General features: G+C 56.1%; 1 protein-coding gene across 1 annotated transcript in view; it reads right to left on the bottom strand.

Annotated features, from left to right (window-relative positions):
- Dpp6 (dipeptidyl peptidase like 6) overlaps positions 1 to 25,274 on the bottom strand; it is a 318,595-nt gene that overhangs the window by 101,827 nt on the left and 191,494 nt on the right. The window contains 2 exon segments of the mRNA XM_048340519.1: positions 10,938 to 11,036; positions 18,055 to 18,169. Of these exon segments, the coding sequence (XP_048196476.1) occupies positions 10,938 to 11,036; positions 18,055 to 18,169 (214 nt within the window).

The raw sequence follows: 25,274 nt of genomic DNA, 5'->3' as shown, positions 1-25,274 counted from the left end.
GTGGAGGGAAACAGCCCTCCCTCCGCGCTCTGTCCCGTCTCCCCGCACGGGGCCCGTTCCTGTCCAGCAGCACTTCCCCGCGGTTCTGGGGGTCGGAGCACAGTCTTCCCTGCTCACTAGGGAAGTCCCTTCACGAAGCCTGCAGTGGAGCAGCCGGCCTGGCCCTGCGCCCGTGCTGAGAGCTCGCAGGGGGCCAGCACCCTGTTCTTCCCACGTCCCCTTCGCCCCCTTCACCCTGGGGTGGGGGGAACCACCGAGAACCGCCCCCTGCGAGGAGTGCTGAGAGTTATGGGACGAATCTATGATCCTTGGCAATGCCACTCTTCATACAGCAAAACCCTTGACTCTCTGGGCTCACAGAGCCTCCGTGGGGCCAAGTTAATTAGAGTGAAATGAATCCTCACCGCTTTAATCTCCTAACATCTTCATTCTGTTTTTTATTTTTTTTTCCAAAGATGAATGTGCTCTTTCTAGACCGAAGAATGTGCTCTCTTTGGACCGAAGATCTGCAGGCTCAGATTCTGAAAAAAGGGGGTTCTATTTAGCCCATGTCACAGGCTCACTTACTTTCGTGTTTGTCCTGTGAAATAGGTGGAATTCACCAGCGTTTGTTGGAGAGGGCGGAGAACCATCTCCAGAGGGGGTCACGGCGTCTCGTGAAAGCATACGGCATGAGCCATCTGTAAAATCGTCAGCCCCAGGGAGTGGGCCCAGTAAGCAGCGGCTACGCGGTGTGTTCTTGCTCAGGTGTCTCTGCGCGGATGCTGGTGGAGGAGAGGGGCCTTCCACGCTGGTCTTCCCTTTGCGCTCTGCCCCGGCTTTGTGCACACTCAGAGGTTCCCCCCTCCCGCCGCCCCTGCCTGTGCCAGGCACAATGTGGCTGCGCGTGTGTGTGTGTGTGTGTGCGTGTGTGTGTGTGTATTCTGCCTACCGCTGGACTACCAGCATACCAGAAGGCGTAGCCTGACACACACCCTTCTATTCTATTCCTTCACTGTGTCCTCTTGAGAGGTCCACTGTGTGAAGTTACTCGAGGACACACACACGCACGCACACACACACACACACACACACACACACACACAGTACCCAGCCCTAACTACACTCCACCTTCATCACACAAGAAGACAAGAAGAGAGGGCAGCTCTTACCCCGCTGAGGAAGTGCGCTAAGGGGCCTGGGGCCTGCCACACTCAGGCCTCTCCTCCATTCTCCCGCACAGCCCACTGTAAGCCACGCTCAGGGCAACCCCACTTTCCCGCACACCCCACTGTAAGCCACAGCAGGGGAGCCCCCTCAATGTCCTGCACATCCCACTGTAAACAGCACTCAGGCCACCTCCCCCATTCTCCTGCACACCCCACTGTCAGCCACGCCCAGGACGCCCCACTCTCCCGCACACCCCACTACAAGCCACAGCTGGGGAGCCCCCCTCCGATCTCCTGCACACCCCACTACAAGCCACACTCAGGCCCCTCCCCCATTCTCCTGCACACCCCACTTTAAGCCACGCCCCGGGGTTCCCCTCCATTCTCTCGCACACTCCACCGTAAGCCACACCCAGGCTCTGACCATTTCTTTTCCTATCCTTGTTTGCTTCCGATATTAAAAACAACAACAACAAAAGACAAAATCAAAGCATCTCTCCCCGCCTCCTGGGCCACCATTTCCACGTGGCAGAGTCCTGGCTGTGTCCTAATGTCCCTGTGGGCCAGGTGCCACCTCCACGGGCTCTTGGGGCATCCAGGGAGTGCACGGGCCGCCCTTTCTCTGCTCTCGCTCCGCCGTGTCCCGGTGCACACACGCTTCGTCGAGTCCCTCAGGCTTCAGCGGAATCACTCCGCGGGCCGCACGGGCGGAGGGGCAGGGACTCGGCCTTACTGTCTCCATACCGTCTTTCCAACTACTGAGTGGGTGAGCGAATGGATGGACTGGCGGGGTGTAGGCACGGGGGGGGGACGGACCCCCTGCGCATCATTAGGCCCCGGGGACAGAGCATAAGCTTTGAAAGTCTGGTGAACAGGACGCCCGTACGGTCGACGATCTGGAATTTGGAAGATGCGAACAGTCTTTGATTTTCTGGGGGAAAGTTACTACGAAAGGCACGCGTCCCGAGCCATAGAAGCCGTAAGAAGATCACGCTTCTGGCTTAGGGGTGCTGCCCAGATGGGAGACCCCGGCGGGCCCCGGGTGTGTGCGCGACCTGCCGCGAGCACTGCCGCTCGCCCCGAAATGCTGCCGCCTGCCGAGGATGGGTGTCTGTCTGTTCTTGAGCCGGCACTCCCCAGCTCTCGTGGGCCGGCCCCTCCCGCCTGAGCGGGACAGAAACGTTGCCGGAGGAATGTTGCCGCACGCTTCTTGGCTTAGCCCACATTCTAGCGTTCTCTGGACAAGCTATCGTCTCGGAGACAACGGTCGAAGCGGGACTGGGTTTTACAGAGCCACGGGTATCTTGTTCTCACATCAAAACCAAAGCAAGCCGGGCACGGTCCCCAAGTCCTATGGAGAAAAAGGTGGGAGAACCGCAAGCTCAAAGACAAACGGGGTAAGCGCAGCTATGGGATTGTATCCCCCAAAGAAAATAAAAACCAACGGGGCTCAAAGATTAGAGCACTTACCGAGCCTTCGCAAGGCCCTCGGTTCAGCCTCTAGACTTCCGTCCCAGCCACCCAATCCCAGTCTTGGTACCCAATCTTGGTACAAAAACAACAAAAAACCCAAAAGCAACCCCTCTCCCTGCTCGCAGAGGTCCGGGATTCGCAGCAGGGCCTGGCTGCAATTTCAGAAATGCACGGTCTGCCCTGGAAACCTTTCTGAAGTCAGAACTTATCGCGCACGCTGAGAGAGCCAAATGCACGCAGTTGTGTGTCAGTGAGCTCTCGGTGCCAGTGAGCTCTCCGCAGGTCCACCGCGCCATCCTGCCCCAAGGGGACAGTCGCCACCCGGCCCTCGGTCATCTCCCAGGCCTTCCTTCACATGTTAGGGACAAAGTAAACCCAAGTGTTTTATTTCTGTTGTCCACATCTCTCAATGAAATTATGGGCCATTAAGCCTCAATTATTCTAATCGATAGAAATACAATTTCCTTAGAGGCCTCTCTGTGCATCGGCCCCCTCTTTTCCATCGGCCCTTTTTATCCGAGCCGCCCTCTCTGCGCCCCTTCTCCCTGCAGTCGCGGTACCCTTCCTCTTGGGCTCCGGGAGGGACGGGATCCGCCAGTGAGCAAGCGTCTGGGGCCAGGAGGCAGGCTGCGCCTCGGGCCGGCGAGCAAGGCCTTCTCCCTGCCCCACGGAGAGGAGATGGAGAGGAGGCGCAGGAGAGCCGCCAGCAGCCGCGGACAGCGCCCCGCGGACAGCGCGGGACTCGCTCCCGCTCTGCCCCAGTGAAGCCGCGCCTCCCGCGGACGCCCCCCTCCCCCCCAAGACCAGGCTGTGACCCAGGTCAAGCGGGCCGCACTGGGAGTGGCGCTGCGAGATCGCCACGGGGGTCACCGCGCCACCCCAAGCTTTCCGTCCGTAAAACCCAAGGCTCACACCGCATGCCCAAGCCTCTTCCCGCCCCGCCCCCACGCCCTGACATCATGCTTCCTCCGACCTTCGCCGTGTCTCTATCTGTAGCATGCGGGAAGGGGGGCCGGCAAGTGGCTGGAACTCGTGTAACTGTGGAGTTTGGGCCCGGGGTCTGCACGCTAGTTCCGTTGCTTTTTAAATTCACATTTAGAAGATGCCTCCTGTTGTACACACAGACTGGGCTTCCTGGTTTCGTGATCCCAAGTCATCTAACGGGTCGCAATCCTGAGGCTCCGGCAGGTCCTTAATAATAAGCCAGACCTGAAGAGGATTCGGTCTCGGGGGTGCCGTGACGGGCCCTGGAGTCCCTGGGGTCGGGCGCCCTCACTTGGAGAGATCCAGTTACCGCCCCAAAGGGACGTCCGTCCTGCAAGACACCCTCAAGGCAGATCGCTTGGGGTCAGGAGGAAACTGAGGTCAGGAGGAACTTGGCAAATTCGGTCTGGGCGTCCCACACGAGAACCGCCCCCCCACTTCTGCCCAGGGCGCTCCTCCTTCCCAGACGGAGGGATCGCGTGGCGCTGTTTAAAACGGAACCTGTCCTGAATGTCGGGCGGGGGCCACGCTTCCTTACCCCGCCCTTTCCTGCTAGCCGTCAAGGCCACGCACCGGGTGATGCCAACGGGGCACGGTGGAGATTCTGTCCTCGTCTGCTCGCCGAGAGCACGGAGGCTGCGGCCGTGGCGAAGCTGAGGCCCCGGCGGTGGGGGGGGGGGAGGACGCTGACGACTTGCTGGAGAACCAGGAGGGAACGGACACCCCTCTCAGCCTCGGCCGTGCGCCATCTTTCCTCAGGCGTCTCCCAGCTTCTCCTAGCGGTGTGGGGTCGGAGTGATCGGGAAGCAGAGCTTCTCACAGCGCCGAGTCGGGCCCCGGGCAGCACCGAGGCGGTCATTGTTCCTCAGGTCCATCGGCGGGGAAATCAGCAGGCTCTGAGGTTGCTCCCGGTCCACCTGCTCTCTGGGTAACCTTACTCACGCGAGCTCTCAGCCCCACAGGAAGCAATTTGGCTTGAGGATGAGCATCGGCGCTTTACAAGCTCCGTGAACTCCTATTCTGAGTTGTGAAGTCATACCAGGTTGTGAGGCAAACCGGGAGGCCCCACGGGCCTGGTTCCCGACGGTTCCCAGCTGAGAACTCACCACCGCCAGGCTGGGAGGCACAGGGAGCCTCCCACACACACGCGTGCGCGCACACACACACACACGCACACACACACACACACACTGCCGTCCTCCAACTCATCCCCAGCAGCTGTGCTCGCGCAGATGCAGGTGCAGGTGCGTTCATTTCCTCCGGGCCGTCAGTGCAGGTGGCAGCTGCAGGGACGGCGGTGTTCAGGGCTCGAGTCAGGCTCGGGAGTGAAGGGGAAGATGAGCCCAAGCGCAGAGATGAGCACGCAGCCCGCTGCCCATCGGCTGCCCATCGGGGCCCCCCCACGAGGCCAGGGGAGCCTGGGAGCCCGAGGGGAGAGAAGCCCCCGGCGTTGCCTCGTTCCTTTCCTCCCCGGTGCTTGCTCATTCCCGCTGCCGGCCAGCCCCACCGCGGCTCGTGGGAGCCTCGGTGCTTCGTAACCAAGCTCTCCCCCGGCTTCGGCCAGTCCCCGGGCCCCGGAGGTGGCGTGGGGCGGGGGTTGGGAGGAGGAGGAAGTCAGACCGGATGCTGAGCAGAACCCTGCGTCGCCTGTCTCTCCAGCACCGGAAACACCTGAGGCAACCGGCTTACAGTCACGGCTCGTCTTGGATCACAGTTTCCGGGGTGGCCCGAGGGAAGCCAAGATGAATCGATCCGCCCCGTGGCTGGGTGGGGTCTGGTATGGAGGTGCAGGGTGGGGCCTAGCACATCAGGGGAGAGGAATGTGGGAGAGAAAGTCTGACCACCTCACGGCCACAACACAGCGAGTCTGATGATTCCCCTCAGGGGGGCCCCCCACTTGCTCCCGCCCGAAGAGCGCCAGTGACCACAGAGCAAACTGAGAACATCTGAGGCGGAGACGGCGGCCATGTGTGCTTCTTCTGGGCAGCTCCCGAGTGAGGAGAAAGGATGAGCGGGGTCGTGAGAGAGGCTAGAACCCGGGGTTGGGCCCTGGGGCGTCTGTGGGGGAGAGAGGTTATAGGAACTCAGAATATTCAGAGCAGAGCCTGGCCGGGAAGAGGAGCCAAGGAGCCAAGCGTGAGGCAGGCTTGGGGCCCAAGGAGGCGTGCGAAACAGGCACAGTGCAAGTAAGAAAACGGAGGCAGATACTCATCACAGGTGTCCAAAGCTTCCTTCGTGGGTGATGACAGGGCCGGAGCCCGCCTGCAGCATGGACTCCACCTGCTGAGCCACGCCTCCGGTGCGTTTGTGCACCGGTGACTTTCCAGACAGGGTCTGGCTTCCTGCCTGGGTGTGCGCCCAGACCGCGACCCCCCTCTTACACTTCCAAGAAGCTAGGTTGACAGGCGGGCGCCCCCATACCCAGCTCGCTCAAGGTGGGGGTCATGCAAACTTTGTCGCTCAGGTGGGCCTTGAACCACGGTCTTCCCTTCTCCGTCTCCCAGGCAGGTGGGTTTACAGGCAGGAGCCACTGGTGCCAGGCTACAAAGGTGTGCGGGCCTCTTCAAGCACCCCGAGTTTCAGACTGAAAAGAGCCTGGTGAGTCTGCCACCGACAGGAAGTTCCTTTCTCCCAACTCTCTCTCTGTGGAAATACAATTTGCCCTGCCGGGCCGGACGCGGAATCGAGTCGCTCGTTGCCGGTGGACGCTTTATTACGCGGCAGCCTCCGTCCTGTGTGGGCGACGTGATAACGGCTGTAATGCACTTCCGGTCCCGGAAGCCCCCCCTCCCCCCCCCCCCCCCCCGCCGGCGAAGGGCACGAAGGAGGCGCAGACAGACGCGTGCCGAGGGGTCACAGGGGACTGCACTCCACTGTGAAGACGTTGAGCGATTCTTTTCTATTAATTAGAGGGTGATCTGCGTCTGAGACGATGTCAGTGGTAATTAATTAGGCTCCAGGAGGTTGCCGGGTTAAGGACTACGTGGGATAATTTAATTGAGGCAATAAACGGTAATGGCAGTGTGGTGCGCGGGTCACGGCGGTGCGGGCCGAGGCGGCGTCTCGCTAATGGGCCTTCCTGTGTGCTTCACCAGGGGCGCCAAGGAGAAGCTCGCCCTCGGGCCAAGCACCGCCGCTGAGCCAGGCTCACCCGAGTCCTCAGGCTCCATCTGGGTGTAAGTGAAGTCAAACGAAGCCCGCAGGTCAGGAGGCAGAAGGGTGGAGGCCGCCCGGGGGGGCAGGGCGGTGCGCGGAGGGGGGGAGGGCATTCACCGGCATTGTCCTTAGGCCAGGACAAAGTCAGATTGGCAGAATTGGGGATGAGGGATGGATGGGGGGGGGCAGCTGGGAAAGGGCAAAGGAAGGGGTGACATGGTCCAAAAAGAAATGTACTCATTACCTAACACAGGAAACGGTAGCCCTTCCGTATATCGCATTACAGTAACGACTCAGAAGCGTAATGAGAAGTTAAGTCGTTGTACAGAGGGGTTTCCGCTCCGCAAAGCGGTCTGTGAACACGGTGTACCTCGGTCAGCGCCGCCTCTTTGATTATTCTTCCTCGCCCCTCACAAACTGCCCTTCCCCTCAGATTTTAAAAAAAAAAAATATTGTAGGATATGCATTGAATTTTGTGACCGCCAAAAAAACAAAACAGAGAGAAAATAAATCATGAGTCTGCACAAGCACACTTTGCGTCTTCCTTGGAAACACGGATAGGCCACAGGACATGCTTTACATCGTGTTGTGAAATGAGCACCCTTATGCCCTCCATCTGCGCCCTCCCGGCCAACAACTCCTGGGCATTGGAGAGGATGTCGGGACATCGGAGGGATGCCGGGACATGGGGGGGGGGGACATCGGGACATCGGGGGGATGCTGGGGCACCAAGGAGACCCTGTTGTTGCTCACTGTCCTCCTAGGGCTCCGTGGTGTGAATGAAAAGTGCGGCCTCTGAAAATCAGTGGGGAAGCATGAGTCACCCTGAATTCCCCCAGACAGAACCCTCCGAGTCTCGCTTCTCAAACAGATCTGTTTTTCCATAATGACGAAAAAGCATGAAGTACCTTCAGAAATCAAGATGCTTTGAGCCCTGTGCTCCAACTCCAATTTCACCTTCTCAAACACATACTTCCCCACTATCAACCAGCCAGCCGACGTTCTCCTACATTCAAAGGAAGCGATTTCCTCCAATTTTACAGTCTCTCCAGTCTTGCGTCCTCAGACGCGGAGGGCTCTCCGCTCACGAGTGTGGGACTCGTGAAAACGAGCAGAAACGCAGCCGGCGCCCAGTGCCAGGTGGCTGCGTTCCCACTGGGGTTCAGCACCCTCAGGGAGGGGCCGGGAGGGGCCCGAGGGGGGCCGGCCGCCTGCAGCCAGCGGGCAAGCCAACCGCCTCTGCCAGTGGGTCCTGGGCAGGCCCGCGCCCGAGCCAAGCGGTACCGTGACGAGGTGTGCACGCGCACATGTGCGTGTGTGTGTGTGTGTGTGTGTGTGTGTGGCGATTCTGCAAAAGCAAACCCATCTGTTGAAGGGGACGGTGCCCGGGGCCCTCACCAGCATCACAGGACTCGGCATCCTGAGCCGGGTTGTGGGTTCGAATGGCCCACGTGGGACTTGGGGCCACAGGTGGCTCACCGTGGATGGGAGAGAGGGATCTGTGTAGGCGGCGGCCGGCGGGCTCCGCGAAATGCCGTCCATGCGTTATAGAATGTGCCTCCCTATTACGGCCCGCACTGGGGTGAACAGGAGGCACCTGGCTTATGAATCCGCTAGTTAGGGGCGCTAAGGTAGCGGAGGCGGGTGGGCTCCTCGCGGGCTGGTGGGGGGAGCGGTGGGGGAGTTTTCGTTTGGATGGTATGGTGTGGAAGGGAAGGAGAATTCAGATTTGGAAGCGGTCTGGTTAAAGCTGTGCTATTTGAGAGGCATTTGAGCAGCGAGGGGCCTGCTCCCCAGATCAAGCATGGCTTCTTAAGACACACACACACACACACACACACGCGCGCGCGCGCGCGCCACGCTTCAGTCACGCTGGCCATGGAAACACATTCTCATACATGTTCCTCATAGGTTTCTATTTTAGGTCTAGCATCCACGTATGGGGGGAAAGGTGCAACTTTGCTCTTCTGCCCTTGGCTTACTTTACACAACATGATGGTCTCAGATCCATCCATCTCCTTGCAAACAACATAATCTCCTTCCTCTATGACTCAATACTGTTCCAGTATATATAATAGATAAAATATAATATAGAGATGTAATATTCCAGGACATACGCCACATTCCCCCAATCCATCCATCAATCTTAGGGTATCTGGGCTCTTCTCATCACTTGGCTATTGGGAACAGACTGCTGTGAACACGGGCATACATACGTATACATCCATTATATACTGACTTACATTCCTTTGGATACATACTCGAGTCATATCACTTGGTGGTAGGGCAAATCTATTTTTAATTTTTTGAGGAACCTCCAAGCAGCAAAGGAAATGACATGGTAGATTCCGACACAAGGAGGCTGGACACACACTGTTGAATTATCAGTGACTCACAGAAAAGATTAGAAAGGGGTGGTGGTGGTGTAAAAGTTCCCTGAATCCAGTGAAAAAGCAACCTACCAGAACCACTGGATATAGCAAAGGCAGTTCTAAGAAGAAAGTTTATTCCTGTGAATGCTTACATCAACAAAACAGAGAGATCTCAAATTAATACCCTTATGATGCACCTCAAGCTTCTAGAAAAACAAAACAAGCCAAAGCCAAGTAGTAGACAGGAAGATATAGGGAAAAAATCAGTACAATTGAAACTAAACATCTATAGAAAGAATCAAGGAAAGAAAGATATGAACCTTCCAAAGACAAAAGTGATATACGCTCAGTGAATGTGACTCAAAGAAGGAACATGATCCAGACAAATGAAATTATGGAGGAAATGGGGGATATATCTCCAGGGTTGTTTTTTTGTTTTGTTTTTGTTTTTTTTTTTTGCCAGTCCTGGGCCTTGGACTCAGGGCCTGAGCACTGTCCCTGGCTTCTTTTTGCTCAAGGCTAGCTACTCTACCACTTGAGCCACAGCGCCACTTCCGGCTTTTTCTGTTTCTGTGGTGCTGAGGAATCGAACCCAGGGCTTCATGCACGCAAGGCGAGCACTCTAACCACTAGGCCACATTCCCGGCCCTATCTCCAGGTTTTATGAAAATGCGTTCACTCCTCCAAGACTCACCTACTACTTTCATTCATAAACAAGGTGACGTAAGAGTCAGAAATAAATATATCAAAGACACAGCAGAGGACAAAGGAGAAGCTGTTGTTCTAAGCAAGAGACCAAAGACAAAGTCATTGCTAATTGATTTTTGAGAGTCTCTGAAGCGTGAAAAGCATTTCAGAGGCAGCTTGACAACAACAACTCTGTGACTCAACGCAAGTGTCCAGGCAAGGACGAGAATGTGCAGGGGCACAGAAGTGCCAGGAGGCAGACGTGCCAGGGCGCAGACGTGCCGGGGCGCAGACGTGCAGGGACGCAGTGGTGGATGCCCAGAGGCTGCTAGCCCCACCACACTTCTAACTCGCCTCACCACCTCAGAAGAGCCACGTGGCCCCTGAGGGTTGGAAGTGGACTTCAAACACCACACTGGAAGCGTCCCCCGAAGCACATCCCACGGAAGCACACAACGTGCACAACAGCTGCGGAGAGAATGAGGAGGGAGGCACCGCCAGAGGAGGGCCGGGGGCGGGGGTGGGGGAGGGGCACCAGCATCGCCCTTCCCAGAATGCCAGGGGGGCACTGGGGACCCTGACAGGGAGGGCCTGGTGACCCGGGTAGGGCGCGTCCCCACACTGGGGAGGAGAAGAGATGAGCCTACTGCCTCCCTCTGCCGCTGCTTCTATTCAGCTTCGCTACCGAAGGGAGAAACACTTCCCCACACAAGCAGCATTCGATGGGATCCAGATCGAGGTGCCTTCCTCGGCGTCTGCGTTCAGCAGCGTCCTAGAGGAGGCTGGGCAACTGCCGGTCCCAGGGCCACGGTGAGACAAGAAGCATGGAAGCCCTTCAGAGCCCTGGAGAAGGCTCCGTGGCCGGCCGGGGAGCCGGGGTGCTGTTGCCTAGCAACGTGCTCATCTCTGCGGGAAGGAATGGCTCCGAGGAGAGACGCGGAGGAAGCAGCCTGGGCAGGCGCTCCCCGCCAGGCCTGCGTGGGGGTGCTAGAGCCAGACGCCTGGACTACCGGGCTCTAAGCTGGGGACGGTGGGTGATCACGTCACAGCCGGAGCTCCCAGCAGGCAGTGGGGCGCAGGGCTGCGGGGGGCGGGCGGGCCGGCCGTGGGAACTTACCACTTATCCACTTCGCCTCCGGGTCGTGGATCTTAAAGTCATCGCTGCCAAGATCTTCCACGGTGACCTTCTTCTTCTGAGACAGGCTAGTATCTTCCGCTAAAGGGAAAAGAGTGAGAGAGACGGCTGAGTGTTTTCATGAACTGCAGCGGAAGCAGGCGGAAGGGAGAAAGAGCACAGAGGGCCATTTCTACAGACGAATGGGAAGCGAAGGCTGGTCTCGCTTTCTGAAGAACTTAAATGACAAAAACCTGCAATAAGGAGGCCGTGACTCTAATAGCTTTGATACCGCCCCCCCCCATTCTCCCTCACAACCCGCCCTGCTTAGGTATGGAGGTTACTAGTTCAATCTGGGCTCGTTTATGAATAAGGTGGAGATGGTCAGGGCGTGCGCATGCACAAACAGGTGTGCACGCGCACACGCACGCACGCACACACACACAGTGTCCACTTATTCAATGGGACATTTATTTAATGCCACTATGGGTGGCACGGTAAGGGTTGAAAGCTCAAAGATGTTAGGTATTTCGTCTCCATGAGCACCATTGGTTCCCGGCCATCTTGGGGCTCCATCTTGTTCAGGCAGGATGACCTCCCAATGTCCGTCAGCCAGGCTCCCAGGCCGGCCCGGCCTTACCTCCACGCGCGTGCCGAGGCGGAGGCGTCTTTCGCGGGACGACGGCACAGGCACTGAAGCCGTCTCCATCCCCAAGATGTGCAGGTAATGGCTGCCTGGGTGAAACGTTACAACGCAGCAGCTCTTATCCTGTTTCCCGAGGCCAGAGTCTGGGTTTCCGAGCGACCTCGGAGCAGGCCAGCTCCATTAGGGCCACAGAAGCCATTTGCCACTTTGAAGAGACACCAAGCCATCCAGAAAGCCTGTGCTAGGAGGTGCATGGCCGGGCCTGCCGGTCAGCAATCCCTTCCGCCACACCGGGAGACTCTACCTTAACTTGACCACTTCTGACGAACAGCACAATCGGTGTGTCCCTCCATTTCTTGGTGATCAAATGGGATCGTTGTGTATGAAGCCTCTTGAAAAATTTGGAATGAGGTGAATCGAGGCAGCCTTGTTGTGAGATGGGATTTTTAGACATCGCAGTCTCCAATGCTCACTTTATACACGGTGGTCAACTAAGCCAAGCTCTTCCCCTAACTGCCCCTGAAGCAGGCACTGAAGCCGGCCCGGGAAATGACACTGCTAACGCCGTAGGATTTCCACACGGAAAGCAGACACCAAATGAGAAGGTTAAAGATGACTAAGGACTGGGTGGGCTGGCGTGGGTGAGAAGGCTGAATGGAGTGGCATGGATCAAGATGTAGTCGAGGCATGAACTACTTTGGTAAATGGCAACTGCTTTGTTCGACTACTTAAAGACAACAAAAAATATTCCAAAAAGATCACGAGTGCTCTTTAAAGCTAATGAAGTTATAATGTGAGGTAAATGACATTTAAGTTTCATCTGTGGAAACTTCACTATTCAAGGATAATTCTAGTTCACATTTTCAGGCAACAGTCTGTCTATCTAATAAGAAAAACAATGCAAAACTACAGGCTCTGGAAAGAAAAGGTGCAAAGTCAACGTTTTATGCTATTTTTTTTTTTCATTTTCTAAATGTGTTCCATTTTTTAAAAAAACGGTGTTACTTTACTTTCGAAGGCATTTTTACAAACATGAAATCTTTCCTATAGGGACAGTTAGTGAAGTATCACACATAGACGTATCCACAGTTCTTCTTCTTTTTGTCAGTACTGGGGCTCGAACTCAGGCCCCCATGCTTGCTAGGGAGGTACTGAGTCCATTCCTTCAGCACCCTTTTTGCACCGGTCATGTTTGAAGTAAGGTCTCACTTCCTGCCCTGGTGAAGGTCTGAACTGTGATCCACCTCTTCCAGGCTTCTTGTCGTAGCTGGGATGACAGGCACCTGCCATACCTAACGTGTTCTGGTGAGCCGGGAGTTTGTGCCACCGTTGTCTTGGAAACACAGTCCTCCCACACAGCTCAGGATGACAGGCCCAGCTAGGGAAGGAGAAGGCTCCTGGCAAGCTTTTCCATCTGGCTGGTCTTGGATCACAACCCCGCTCCCAGTGTTCCAAAGTAGCTAAGATGATAGGCAAGAGCCTTGGGTGTCTGGCCGTAGAAAATCTCCTTCAAGTGCTTGTTCAACACGGAAAACGAGGCTCTGGCAGCGAGCACCTCCGCCTCCCACGGAAGTCACTGGTCACTCTGTACGCTGATGGCTCGTCCCCAACTGTCCCACAGGTTCCCGGCTTATCATGTCACTCATTTCCCAGATCGTGCAAGGCGATGGTGGGCGCGAGCGGCTGCTATGGGGCTCGGTCCGCGTGGAGCCTGGGAGAGCCGGATGGAACGTGCTCGGAGCCAGCTCTAAGAAGTTCACAGAGCCGGGCCCCGCGAACGACCAGGAAGAGCCCCAGAGCCGGGGGAACAGCCACGCCTGGGCCTGAGGCCGGGGGGGGGCCGCCACGCCCTTCCATCGTTGAAGGGGTCTGGGAATGGAAACATGGCGGGGGGTGTGCTGGGAAGACTTTCTCTAGGAAGGAACACTGAGCCAAGAGGAAGGGCAGAAAGGTCAACTCCGCAGCCCTCAAGGTCAACTCTGCAGCCTCCAAGGTCAGCTCTGCAGCCTCCAAGGTCAGCTCTGCAGCCTCCAAGGTCAACTCCACAGCCTCCAAGGTCAACCCACTGCCTTGCCTTTTCTTAACTTCTAATTGCTCAATTTCTTCAGCTCATCTTCCAAATCACTGACTCCTTCTTACATTTCTTTTTCGGTCTCCCTGAACTGCTTTTTCACTAGCTACTACATTTTTAAATTTAAATATATATATATTACTTCTTAAAATTTCTAATCAGCTATTCGTTCAAGACCACCTATTCTAACGTGATAGTTTCCCATAACACTTTAGAAATTCTGAAATGTCCGTCTTTGTTTTCCGATGGGATTTCTCCTCTCCTCGCCCTTGTGCGTGTGCGTGCGCACACGCGTGAGCGCGTGTGTGAGGAAGGTCCTCTGATGTTCAGGACACGGCTTCTGGGATGGGGCACGGCTGGAAATGTCGCTCATCCAAGTCTCCTACGCCAGGAGAGCTTCTTGGACTTGGTCGTGATGTGAGTCAGTTTTGAAGCTCTGGCTGGGCGAGGTGGCGGTGGTAATAATTTACACAGCCATTCACGTGCAGAGTGTATCCCCATGGGAGCCGCCCCCACCACCCCCCCCCCACTTCCCCAGTGGCGTTTCCCACTTCCTTTCCCACACACCTTGCTTCAGCTCCCCCTTCCCCCTGAGGGATTTACTCAGCAGTGACTCTGTTAAACAGTAAAATCTTTAGGGAACACCTGGGAATATCTCTAGAGATTTTCCAGCCAGGCAGAAGTCTCATCTACTAGCTGGTGAGGTTGCACGGTGCGGCCGCTCAGTGCCCCTCTGTCTGCAGGGCGGGTGAGAGGCTGGTGTGTGTGTGTGTGTGTGTGTGTGTGTGTGTGTGTGTGTGTGTGAAGTCTGACCACACAGATCGGAGACCGCTCACCAGGCCCCAACGCCGCTGGCCAGTGGAAGACCTGAAGCTGGTGGCTGCCCTGTGTTCCTCAAAGAGTGTGGAACCGCTGGGCCCTCCGAATCCACAGGACGGGGGACGGGGGACGGGGGACGGGGGAGTTGGCACAGGGCAGAAACCTCAAGGAAGGAAACGTGAGCGGCTGGGGTCAAAACGGCCACCCCGGAGACAGGCGGGCGTAGGTGGTAGACAGCACGTGCCCGCCGTGTTGGACGCTCGCAGGAGACGGACGCTCTGGTGAGCGAGGGAAACAGCTCCGCAGAGCAGCCGGCGGGGCCTCCTGCGCGCAGTGCGCCCCGCTGGCTTAGAATACATTTTCAAGCAAAGACGTCGTCTTTAATTCAAAATCGATAGGAAACAAAAGCTACTTCACAGTGATATAAGGCCGGTTTTTCCTATGAATACAAGCGTTCCGAAAGCCCTCTGTTTTAGTTGAGGACTACGTGTCGGCTTCGCCCCGGGTTGCGTTATTGTCCGTGTGGAAGTTGACGCGGTGGAATGACTTCCGTGCTCTTGCCGTGTGTGTGCACCTTCTCCTCCTGGGATCTCTCAGTCGTCTATCCCCTCCCAGGAACAACGGTCCTCGCAGGACAGGGCTTCGGGACCAGCCAGGCGGCCTGGACGGAGCCCCGGCGTCAGGCCGAGTGCCAGAACCACCACGTCCAACCCGGCTCTTTTTCTTTCTTTCTTTCTTTTTTTTAAAGAAGTACAGAAGTGCAGGCAGTGATTACTGTGGTAGGCCCTACTGCTATTTCCTTGACAGATTTTGATAAGAATCATAATGAGAGAATAAATTTATGACAGGCCGCGTTATCAACAGCTCAGCAGCCATGAAATGTAAGACCCAGGTGACATCTCGGCAGCTCCCGGGATGAGCCCTGGGGACTTTCTGACCTGATTCTGAGTGCAGCTGTCCAGCTGCAGTAGCCTGCTCACCGGGACTGCGGAGTTCTCAGCCGGAAGGCAGAATCTCAGACGCAGATGAAGACCCCGGAGACAGAACGGCAGGAGTCACTCCAAAACACGGCCACATGTATTTCTCTAGAGAAATCTCTCTGGAGCCCTTGACTTAGAATGTAGGAAACAAAGTAACTATGGTTGGGCTGAGAATCCTATCAAACCACTTTGTCTGGGTGACAGTGGGCAAGCTGTTCTACCCGTGCCTCCGTGGGACATTTTTTCTTTCCATTTGTTCAGAGTTCACCATGACTTCATTTCTGTCATCGTGAAACTGGTCACGTGCCTCAAGACACTCTTCTACACTTGCACAATTGTTTATCTTTTCAAAGATAGGGATTGTGAGGGGAAGGGTGTGAAGGGGAGGGGCGGGTAGGAATGTTGAAGGGGTGACATTGGTCAAGACACGTATTCAGAAATGGCTTTGTTGAATGGCACTCCCTTATACAACTACTTAAAAATTATTTTAATAAAAAGCTTTTCTAAAGAAGATAGGCATTGTGACTTAGGGCCTGGAACAAAGTAAATCTATAATCAGTTTCTCTTAAATGAAGGAAACATTCGTTTGTACAATGTATCCTTTGCTTTTATTTTTGCTTATTTTTCTGTAATGAAGTCTTGGTACTAATTAAAGTGTATTATTTATGGCTAAAGCCAAAGTGTATAAAAAGTACCACAGCAATTTTTATCTGGAGCGCTTTCTTCCCTTTGTAAGTTGAGGTCTCTAAAACCCATCCATAAAAACTAGGGGCCCAGAGCAGGCTCTGCTGGGGTAGGGTCCCACGGACCGAGGGGAACGAGGGAGCCGTGCGCAGGGAAAAATGATGGAAGCACTCTGTGTGTGTGTGTGTGTGTGTGTGTGTGTGTGTGCGCGTGCAAGAAGAGAATTCCGAAATCTGTGGAACACACATTGAGAAGCAGGGAGGAAGGAGGGGTGAGTTTTGTGGAAATGCGTGAAATGTGTTGTGAGCATGACAGAAGGATATCTCCCCTCGATGAACCAATATGTGCTCAATCTTAAAAAAAAAAAAAAAGAAGCTAGTACTAGTTGTATAACATCAAAATTAGTCACATTGTTGCTTAGAAAATTGAAACTCTGGCAACTAAGACATCATTTCTGTTCCACAAACCTTAGAGATTAGAAATTCCAAAAATCCTATAGATTAGAAATTCCAGTTGTCTTTTTAAAGCTTCTAAATAAAAAAAAATCAAAGGTATTGATTTCCTCTTTATGTCTTTCCTTCCTTTTTAATTAATTAATTGATTAATTTGGTGCTGGAGGTTGAACTCAGGGCCTGGATGTGGTCCCTGAGCTATGTTTGCTCAAAGCTAGCTCTCTACCACATGAGCCACAGCTCTACTTCCAGCATTTTGGTGGTTACTTAGAGTGACGAATCTCACGGACTTTCCTGCCCTGGCTGGCTCTGCCCTACAATCTTCAGATCTCAGCCTCCTGGGCAGCTAGAATTACGGGGGTGAACCGCGGATGTCTGGCTCATTTAGTATGGTAAATTATGATTACTATAATAAGTTTTATTGTTTGCGATTTTCTGCACACAAGTGCATGTTTTCTATAAACAGAGACAGTCGTAAATCTTCCTTTCCCATCTGGGTGCCGTTCCCCCCCTCCGCCCCCCACCTGCTAGTCTAGAAGCCTCCAGCACAATGTTAACTAGAGAGGTAAGAATGAGCCTCCATGTCTTGTCCTTGGCTGAGGTGCAATGTTTCTTATTTTACCATTAAACAGGTTCTTGTGCGCGCTCTCTCTCTCTCTCTGTCGGTCTCTCTCTCTGTCTAATAGATTCCACTTATCAGGCTGAGGACATTTCTTTCCATTTTTAGCTGTTGAATGTTTGATCATGAAAAAGGTTTTAGTTATATGCTTATTCTGTGTCTGTTGAAATGATAGATCAGATTTCGTCCTTCTTCTCATGGGGCTAAATGACATGGATTGATTTTTATATGTTGTCAAAAATGTTTTTTTCCTGAGATAAATCTCGCTTATTCACGGCATATAGACTTTTTTATGTGCTGCTAAATTCAGTTTGCTGTTATTGAGAATGTATGCATCTATTTTCACAAGGGACATTGGTCTATAGTATTTTTTCTTCTCCATAGTAGCTACTAGATAAACCATTTTTGTACCCGTTTTTGGTGTGTGTTTCTGTGCCAATGCTTTTTCACATGGTAATTACCTTTCTTTCCCCCTTGGCGTCTGCTGCCTGTACAGTCTGTTTCTAGAGGGCTGGAATTGAGCGGTGTCAGCGTACACAGACACTCATGTGCCCGGGAGAGTGTGTAAAACCAGTGCAACAGTTAACTCTGCTGCGAGGCCTGCCTGCACCACCTCCGCACGGTTTGTACGTTCATCCCCCATGAACAAGTTACTGTGAGTTTTAATACGCCAAGGCTTTCCCCCCGGTCAACAGCCATATAAACCAATCCACGGCATACAACACGGGGGTCTGGGCGGCACATACACCCCATTGCTCCGTCATGTGAGAGCCTGCTGAGAATAAAGCACGTAACGGGCGGGACGCACGGCAGGTGAAGCCGAGCTCTTCCCGGAGTGAGCGCAAGTACCTGGTGTCAGCAGGATGACTGAGGTGACGATCAGAGAACAGATGACCAGGATGACCAGCAGGGCGATGGCAATGCCCTTCCAGTTCCTCTGTGGGGGGTTGCTCCCCACCAGCTCCTGAAACACACGCAGAGAGAAGCCCGGGCGTGAGCGAGGCGAGAAAAACCAGCGCCCGTCATTCAAAGCGAGCACCCAGACCCAGGGCCCCCGAAGAGGCGACGTCTCCTCCCGGAATCTGCCCGGGCTTCTGGGCTCTTCCTCCGGCAGGGCCCCAAAGCCATCCCCTCGGTGATGGGGCAAGACCGTGCCATGGGTTTTGGGTCAAGCGCAAGGCTGTCCCTGCTCCCCCCCAACAGAGGGGCCCCTCGGGCACGCAGCAACCCGGGCTGTTCTCTTCAGTACGGCCAGCCCATTCATGCCGAGGACTCAACCCAAGCACGCGGTCACCGCGGCCCGGCTCTCCCCCCATCTATTCCTTTCCCGGTGTCCACACTACCCTCTTCTATTTCTCGCTACCACGTGATATGTGCCAACTTCAATCAACGTCTGCGTTTCGTAGTTTACAATTGCGTTGAGGTAGCTGCACAGAGGAGTTGCCATTTAACGGGGCGGTTTATGAATACGATGTAACTTGATCCGCGTCACCCACCCCTTCCTTCACGTGTAATTTTGTAGGCTCTGCAGTGGATTTCTGACTGCACTCCCCCCCTCTTCCCTTTATTCATTGCCCCCCCTCCTTGCTAACGGATGACGGTACCCACGTGGACAGGAAGGATCCCTGGCATATTGTTGGTGAGTGGAAACTTGCTCCACGCTGCGGGAGCGCAGCACGGAGGCTCATCCAAAGCCTGAACGCAGAGCTGCTCACAACCATAACCAACGCAACAGTGGTGGCCGCTGGGTACTGTGTTCAAAATGAGCTTTACAGCTTGTGGGGGGGAGGGGAGTTGGGGCGGAAGCAGGAGAAAATAAGGGAGGGGATAACACTGTTCAAAAGGAAACGTACTCATTACCTTGCTCACATGACGACCACCCCTCTGTACATCACCTTTGCAATACAAAACACCCCCAAAACAAAAATCTATGCTACGACCCAGCAACCCCACGCCTGGGCCTTTACCCAAAAGATCATAAGCCAGAATCCAGTAACCACCAGGACAACCATGTTCACCACAGCCAAGGGAAGAATCAGCCCAGGTGAAGGGCACATCAGCCCTCAGTGGACAAATGGGTCAAGAAAAGTGAACACAAACAATGGAATTTTACTCGTTATTAGAAGGAATGGTACTGAATCCTTTGCAAAGAAATGGAAAGACCTGGAAAAAAAATTATATCAAGTGCAGTAAGTCGGGCCCAGAGACACAAAGGTTGCATGTTTTCTCTCATATGTGGGAGCTAGAATGAGTGTATAAATATTTAAGCAGTTCAGGTGGCATGCAAGTACATACAAATGTATAGGAGACGAGCACTTTACCACTAGGCCATATTCCCAGCCCCAAGTACATACAAATGTATCAACTGAAATATGATAAATTCAGGGTAGAATTTTTGTACCCGTTTTTGGTGTCATCCCTCAGACTAAATCAGAGATCAACATCACAAGTGCCAGGAAATGGGTGCTAATTTTTTTAGCTTTGATGGTTTTAGGGTTTGAACTCGGAACACTGGACTAATTAGGCCAGCACTCTGCCGTTTGAGCCACCCCTCCAGCTCTTTCTCTAGTTGCTTGTTTTTCTGTCAGTCATGGGGCTCAGGTGCCGTCCCTGAGCTTTTTTGCCCTGCCACTTGGAGCCACAGTCCGACTTCTGGTTTTCTAGTGTTTTACTGGAGATAAGAGTCTCACAGACTTCCCTGTCCTGGCTGGCTTTTTTTTATTTTTATTTTTTATGTTGTTGTAGTCAGTTGTGGGGCTTGAACTCGGGGCTCTTCAGCTCAAGGCTAGAGCTCTACCACTGGAGCCACAGCGCCACTTCTGGCCGTTTTCCATATATGTGGTGCTGAGGAATCGAACCAGGGCTTCATGTATAAGAGGCAGGCACTCTTGCCTCTAGGCCATATCCCCAGCCCCTTTCTCCAGTTCTTGATACAAAGTTTCAGGGTTCTCCGGCTCTATCAAGGCTCAGGCCCCCCTGCTTGCACGGGCCCTGGCACTGAACCCAGGGGCCTGCAGAGGTGTGTGTGTGTGGGGGGGGGGGAATTCCATGACAGCGCTCAAGGACTCTAAAGGTGAACAAACCTAGGAACTTAATCAGGTATGTGAGCTGCGGAGACCAAACTTTTAATTCCCTTTAAATTAGTGTTCGTATACTTTATAGCCCCGGCTGGGCTCTTCTGAGAGACAATGGGAGCAATACCAGTAATTAATCACAAGCAATGAATGCATAGGATAGTTCTATATGAACGTAAGAGCATATGGTCGCAATGTGCATGGATAATTCTGCCTAGGCGGATCTGCGAACACTGTCCCTTATATGCCTCTCATCACACTTGCAATCACGGGGCCACCGCGCAGGAGAATGGAGAGATCACGGAATGCCTGCCCACGTTTTCATCGGTGATGGAATGCTCATTTCCAAGGTAACAAATGGCTACAAATCAAAGTAGAGACAAGGTTCACCTCCTCCGGGTCCTCTTGGTCCCGGGTACCCACAGCACGATGCTCCCGGAGGGCAGACAACAGCAGGGACCTGCAGGGCCCTGCGCCCACCGTGAGGGAGGCGGGCGGAGACGGTTAGCACGGCCCGCGCCCTACGCAGAGGGCGGAGGAGAAAGGTGCCCGGCGGTACAGGGCCTTCCGGGTCACCCTCCCCGCGCACGGTAGGGTCATTTTACACACACAGCGGTGATGGTGTTCTTCACCACGCTGCATTTTCACTCGCCAAGGTTTTGTCTTCAAAGCAAAGGTAATTTTCTTGGACTACACAAATAAATTTGTAATAATAATGATGATGATGATGATAAGCAAGGAAATGGGGAGGAAAAAAAACCTATAATCATGCTAATCTAAGAAGTACAAAATCTTCACACGTTCATATTCCCTTATAGCCCTAGTCTACATAAACATTTAATTTCGACAGAGCATAGGTATGTTATTTTTAAAGTTAGGCTACAGGTGAATATGTGCTTTTTGTACATCCTCCATCCATCCATATGCCCATTTTTTTTCCACCTAACCACCCACCCATCCATCCACTCTCTCATCCAGCCAGCCATCCACCCACCAAATGATTCAACCACCCCACCACCCCCACCAATCTACCAGTCCACACCATACACAGTCGTGAATAAAACAGATAATGACACTGACTAAGCCCTGTTGGAGGGCTATCATATTCTCCATATTATTTCTTGGAGGTACAAATAATGAGATAAACCCACAGGCAGAGAGAGAGAGAAAAGCAAGCTGAGGTCAGAGTCGTGAGCCAAGAAAGCCCCCGCTGAAATGACTTTTGGACAGAGCCAAAGGAATCACACAGGGAAGAAGACGCGGGGGTTAGGGAGGGAGGGTATGGAGGGAGAGAGGGAGGAGGAGGAGGAGAGGAAGGGAAGGAGGAAGAGGAGGAGGAAGGGGAAAAGAGAAAGAGGAACTAGAGGGGGAGGAACAGGAGAAAGGGGGAGGAAGAGGCAGAGCAGGAGAGGAAGGGGAAGAAAAGAGAAGGAGGAAGAGGAGGAGGAGGAGGAACAGGAGGAAAGAGGAAGAAGAGGCAGAAAAGGAGAAAGGGAAGGAGGAGGAAGAGGAGAAAGGGAAGGAGGAAGAGGCAGAGGTGAAAGGAGGAGGGAGAGGCAGAAGAGAAGGGGACGGAGAAGAGAGAAGAGGAAGAGGAGGAGGAGGAAGAAGAGGACAACAAAAGAGGAAACAGGAGGAGGAGGAGGAGGAGGAGGAGGAGAGGAGGGACAGGAGGGGGTGGGGACAGGTGGAGGGGGCGGGCACAGAGGAGGGGCAGGGAACTGAGGAGGGGGCGGGGACAGGTGGAGGGGGTGGGGACAGGTGGAGGGGGCGGGCACAGAGGAGGGGCAGGGAACTGAGAAGGGGTGGGGACAGTACGGGTGGGGACAGAGGGGTGGGCACAGAGGAGGGGCAGGGACAGGAGGAAGGGCAGGGACAGGAGGGGCAGGGCACAGAGGAGGAGCAGGGACCCGAGGAGGGGCGGGGACAGAGGAGGGGCAGGGAACTGAGGAGGGGCGGGACAGAGGAGGGGCGGGAACAGAGGAGCGGTGGGGTGGAGGAGGGGTGGAGTGGAAGGGGGGGCGGAGGGGCCGGAACAGGAGGGGTGGGACAGGAAGAGGGGAGGTGACAGGAGAGGTGGGACAAGAGGAGGGGAGGGGACACAGTGGGGGTGGGGACTGGAGGAGGGGCGGGACATGAGGGGCGGGGACAGGAGGCACGGGGACAGGTGGAGGGGGCAGGGACAGAGAAAGGGCAGGGACAGCCGGGAGGGGACAGGAGGGGTGGGGAGGAGGAGGTGGGGACGAGGAAGGGCGGAGGAGGGGCCAGCACAGAGGCAGGGCGGGGCCGGAGGCGGGGCCGGGCGGATGAGGGCCGGAGGCGGTGTGGGGCGGAGGCAGGGCGGGGCCTGAGGCAGGGCGGGGCCTGAGGCAGGGCGGGGCCTGAAGTGGGGTGGGGCCGGAGGCAGGGCGGGGCCTGAGGTGGGGCGGGACCTGAGGCAGGGTGGGGCCTGAAGTGGGGCGGGGCTGGAGGCAGGGCGGGGCCTGAGGTGGGGCGGGGCCTGAGGCAGGGCGGGGCCTGAAGTGGGGCGGGGCTGGAGGCAGGGCGGAGGCGGGCTGGAGGCAGGGCGGGGCCTGAGGTGGGGCGGGGCGGAGGCGGGGCGGGGCCGGAGGCAGGGCGGGGCCTGAGGCGGGGCGGGGCCTGAGGTGGGGCGGGGCAGAGGTGGGGCGGGGCCTGAGGCGGGGTGGTGCCGAGGCGGGGCGGAGGCGAGGCGGGGCAGAGGCGGGGCGGGGCCTGAGGTGGGGCGGGGCCGGAGGCGGGCGGAGGCGGGGCGGGGCCGGAGGCGGGCGGAGGCGGGGCGGGGCCGGAGGCGGGCGGAGGCGGGGCCGGAGGCGGGGCGGAGGCGGGGCGGAGCGGAGGCGGGGCAGAGGCGGGGCCGGGCGGAGGCGGGGCGGAGGCAGGGCGGGGCCTGGGGTGGGGCGGGGCCTGAGGCGGGGCGGGGCCTGAGGTGGGTGGGGCCGGAGGCGAGGTGGGGCGGGGCGGAGGCGGGGCGGGGTGGAGGCAGGGCGGGGCCTGGGGCCGGGCTGAGGCGGGGCGGGGCCTGAGGCGGGGCGGGGCGGGGCCGGAGGCGGGCGGAGGCGGGGCGGGGCCTGAGGCGGGGCGGGGCGGAGGCGGGGCGGGTGCCCGTTCCACGCGCCCTTCCCGCGTGTGCCGTGGGAGGAGCGCAGGTTGAACAACCCGGAAGGGGGCTGGGGGCTTGTCCGGGCGGAAGGGCGCCCCGCCCGGCGAGCGCTGCCGTCCTCGCTGGCCCCAGCCTCCCCCCGGCTCTGGCCCTTCCCCGGTGGGTCGCCCGCATCCTCCTTTGCACGGATCCCAGTGAAAACCGCAAGGTGGAGGTGATTTCAAAACCTCCAGAAGCGGGGGCTGGGGATATAGCCTAGTGGCAAGAGTGCCTGCCTCGGATACACGAGGCCCTAGGTTCGATTCCCCAGCACCACATATACAGAAAACGGCCAGAAGCGGCGCTGTGGCTCAAGTGGCAGAGTGCTAGCCTTGAGCAAAAAGAAGCCAGGGACAGTGCTCAGGCCCTGAGTCCAAGGCCCAGGACTGGCAAAAAAAAAAAGAAAAAAACCTCCAGAAGCGGGAGGCTGGGAGCACCACGGGGAGGATCGCTGAGGAAGCTCCCGCGTCCAGAAGATGCCAGACAGCGCATGTGCGCGAGCACCCACCCCAGGTACGAGGACAGCGGGACATCGGGTGCCGGCTCACTGTGGGTGACTATCCCCACTGCATAACTTCCACCGCCATCCTCTGTCATAGGAGCTGTACACAACTCCACGGAACAACCTTACATTTCCTAAGCTGTATGCAGAACAATGGCGTGGGGGGGGGAGATCCACCCCTCACCAGCCCACTTCCCACTTCCTGTGGCATGGTGAGCTCTAGGGAGAGGTGTGTGTGTGTGTGGGGGGGGACTCGGGTGTTTACTTCCCAGTGGGTCCCTGCAGATGGAGACCTGGTTTGAGCCATAGTCCCCAGCGGGGTGGGTGGGGGAGCATGAAGTACAGCCTGTGGTGGGCATCCGACGTTGGCAGGAGTGAGCGGGGAGGCTCCCCCCCTCCCCCTGTAGCTGAAGCCCCCCCCCTTCCCAGTAGGCACAGCAGGGAAGACCCGGAGGGCACCAGCAGGGCAGGGCCTCGCCCGCCACCGGGGCCAGCTGGTGGCTCCACACTTTATTTCCTGTAGCTGAGGGCAGAGGGCTGGCCAGATGGCCCCTCCCGCGGAGAGGAGGGCCTGCATCTCCTCCGCCCCTCGCCCACCCACCGGGCGGCTTTCGGAAGCCAGTGAGGACCAGGAGACATCCCGGCTATATCAGAAAAGGGAGCTAGGTTTAGGCTGTTGCTGGTTTGGGGTGTCTCAGCCGCTGGCGGGGCCCCCCCCCCCCGGACTGCCCCTCAAGCCCTCGTAGGCACTGGGGCGGTGCTCTGGCTGGCTGTGCGTGGGAGACACGCGCCTCAAGATTCTGCATGAAGCTGGCCGCTCCCGTAGGCGGTGCAGGAAGAGGCAAGGCCGCAATTCTGCCTTCCCGAGAGCCAGGGGCGAAAATGAAGTTTCCTTGTCGGGCCCAACTAATGATTCAACAAATAAGAAACTGACGAGGCTCAAAAGAGGAGACCACTGGGAAGTTACTGAGAGTGACTGAAATCACACGAGCGACTAGCACCCCCGGAATGTTTCAGTGTGGAATAGCTGGAGTCCCCTTCTCCATGCGCCAACACACAGGCAAATCGTCCACTGTCCTGACTGAAGCACTGGCACTTGTACCCGGGCCCTGGAAGCCATGCTCCTGGGACCCCACTTGCGTTCTCAACCACAGGCACCTCCAAGGCTGAGGATTTCAGATGTGGCGGTAAAGCACTCCCATTTACCACCGGCTGCCCCCGTGAACTGCAAGAGGACGGGATGGCAGGAAGGAAGCACAGCCTGAGAAACACGGGCAAGAAGAGAGACAGTGAGGCCTCCTGGTTTTCTGTTTCGTCTTCCCTTCTTCCCGGA

Source organism: Perognathus longimembris, chromosome 2 (genome assembly GCF_023159225.1).
Source record: "Perognathus longimembris pacificus isolate PPM17 chromosome 2, ASM2315922v1, whole genome shotgun sequence".
Classification (NCBI taxonomy): domain Eukaryota; kingdom Metazoa; phylum Chordata; class Mammalia; order Rodentia; family Heteromyidae; genus Perognathus; species Perognathus longimembris.
The sequence above is the reverse complement of the archived record's forward strand: the minus strand, read 5'-3'. Positions and strand labels throughout refer to the sequence as shown.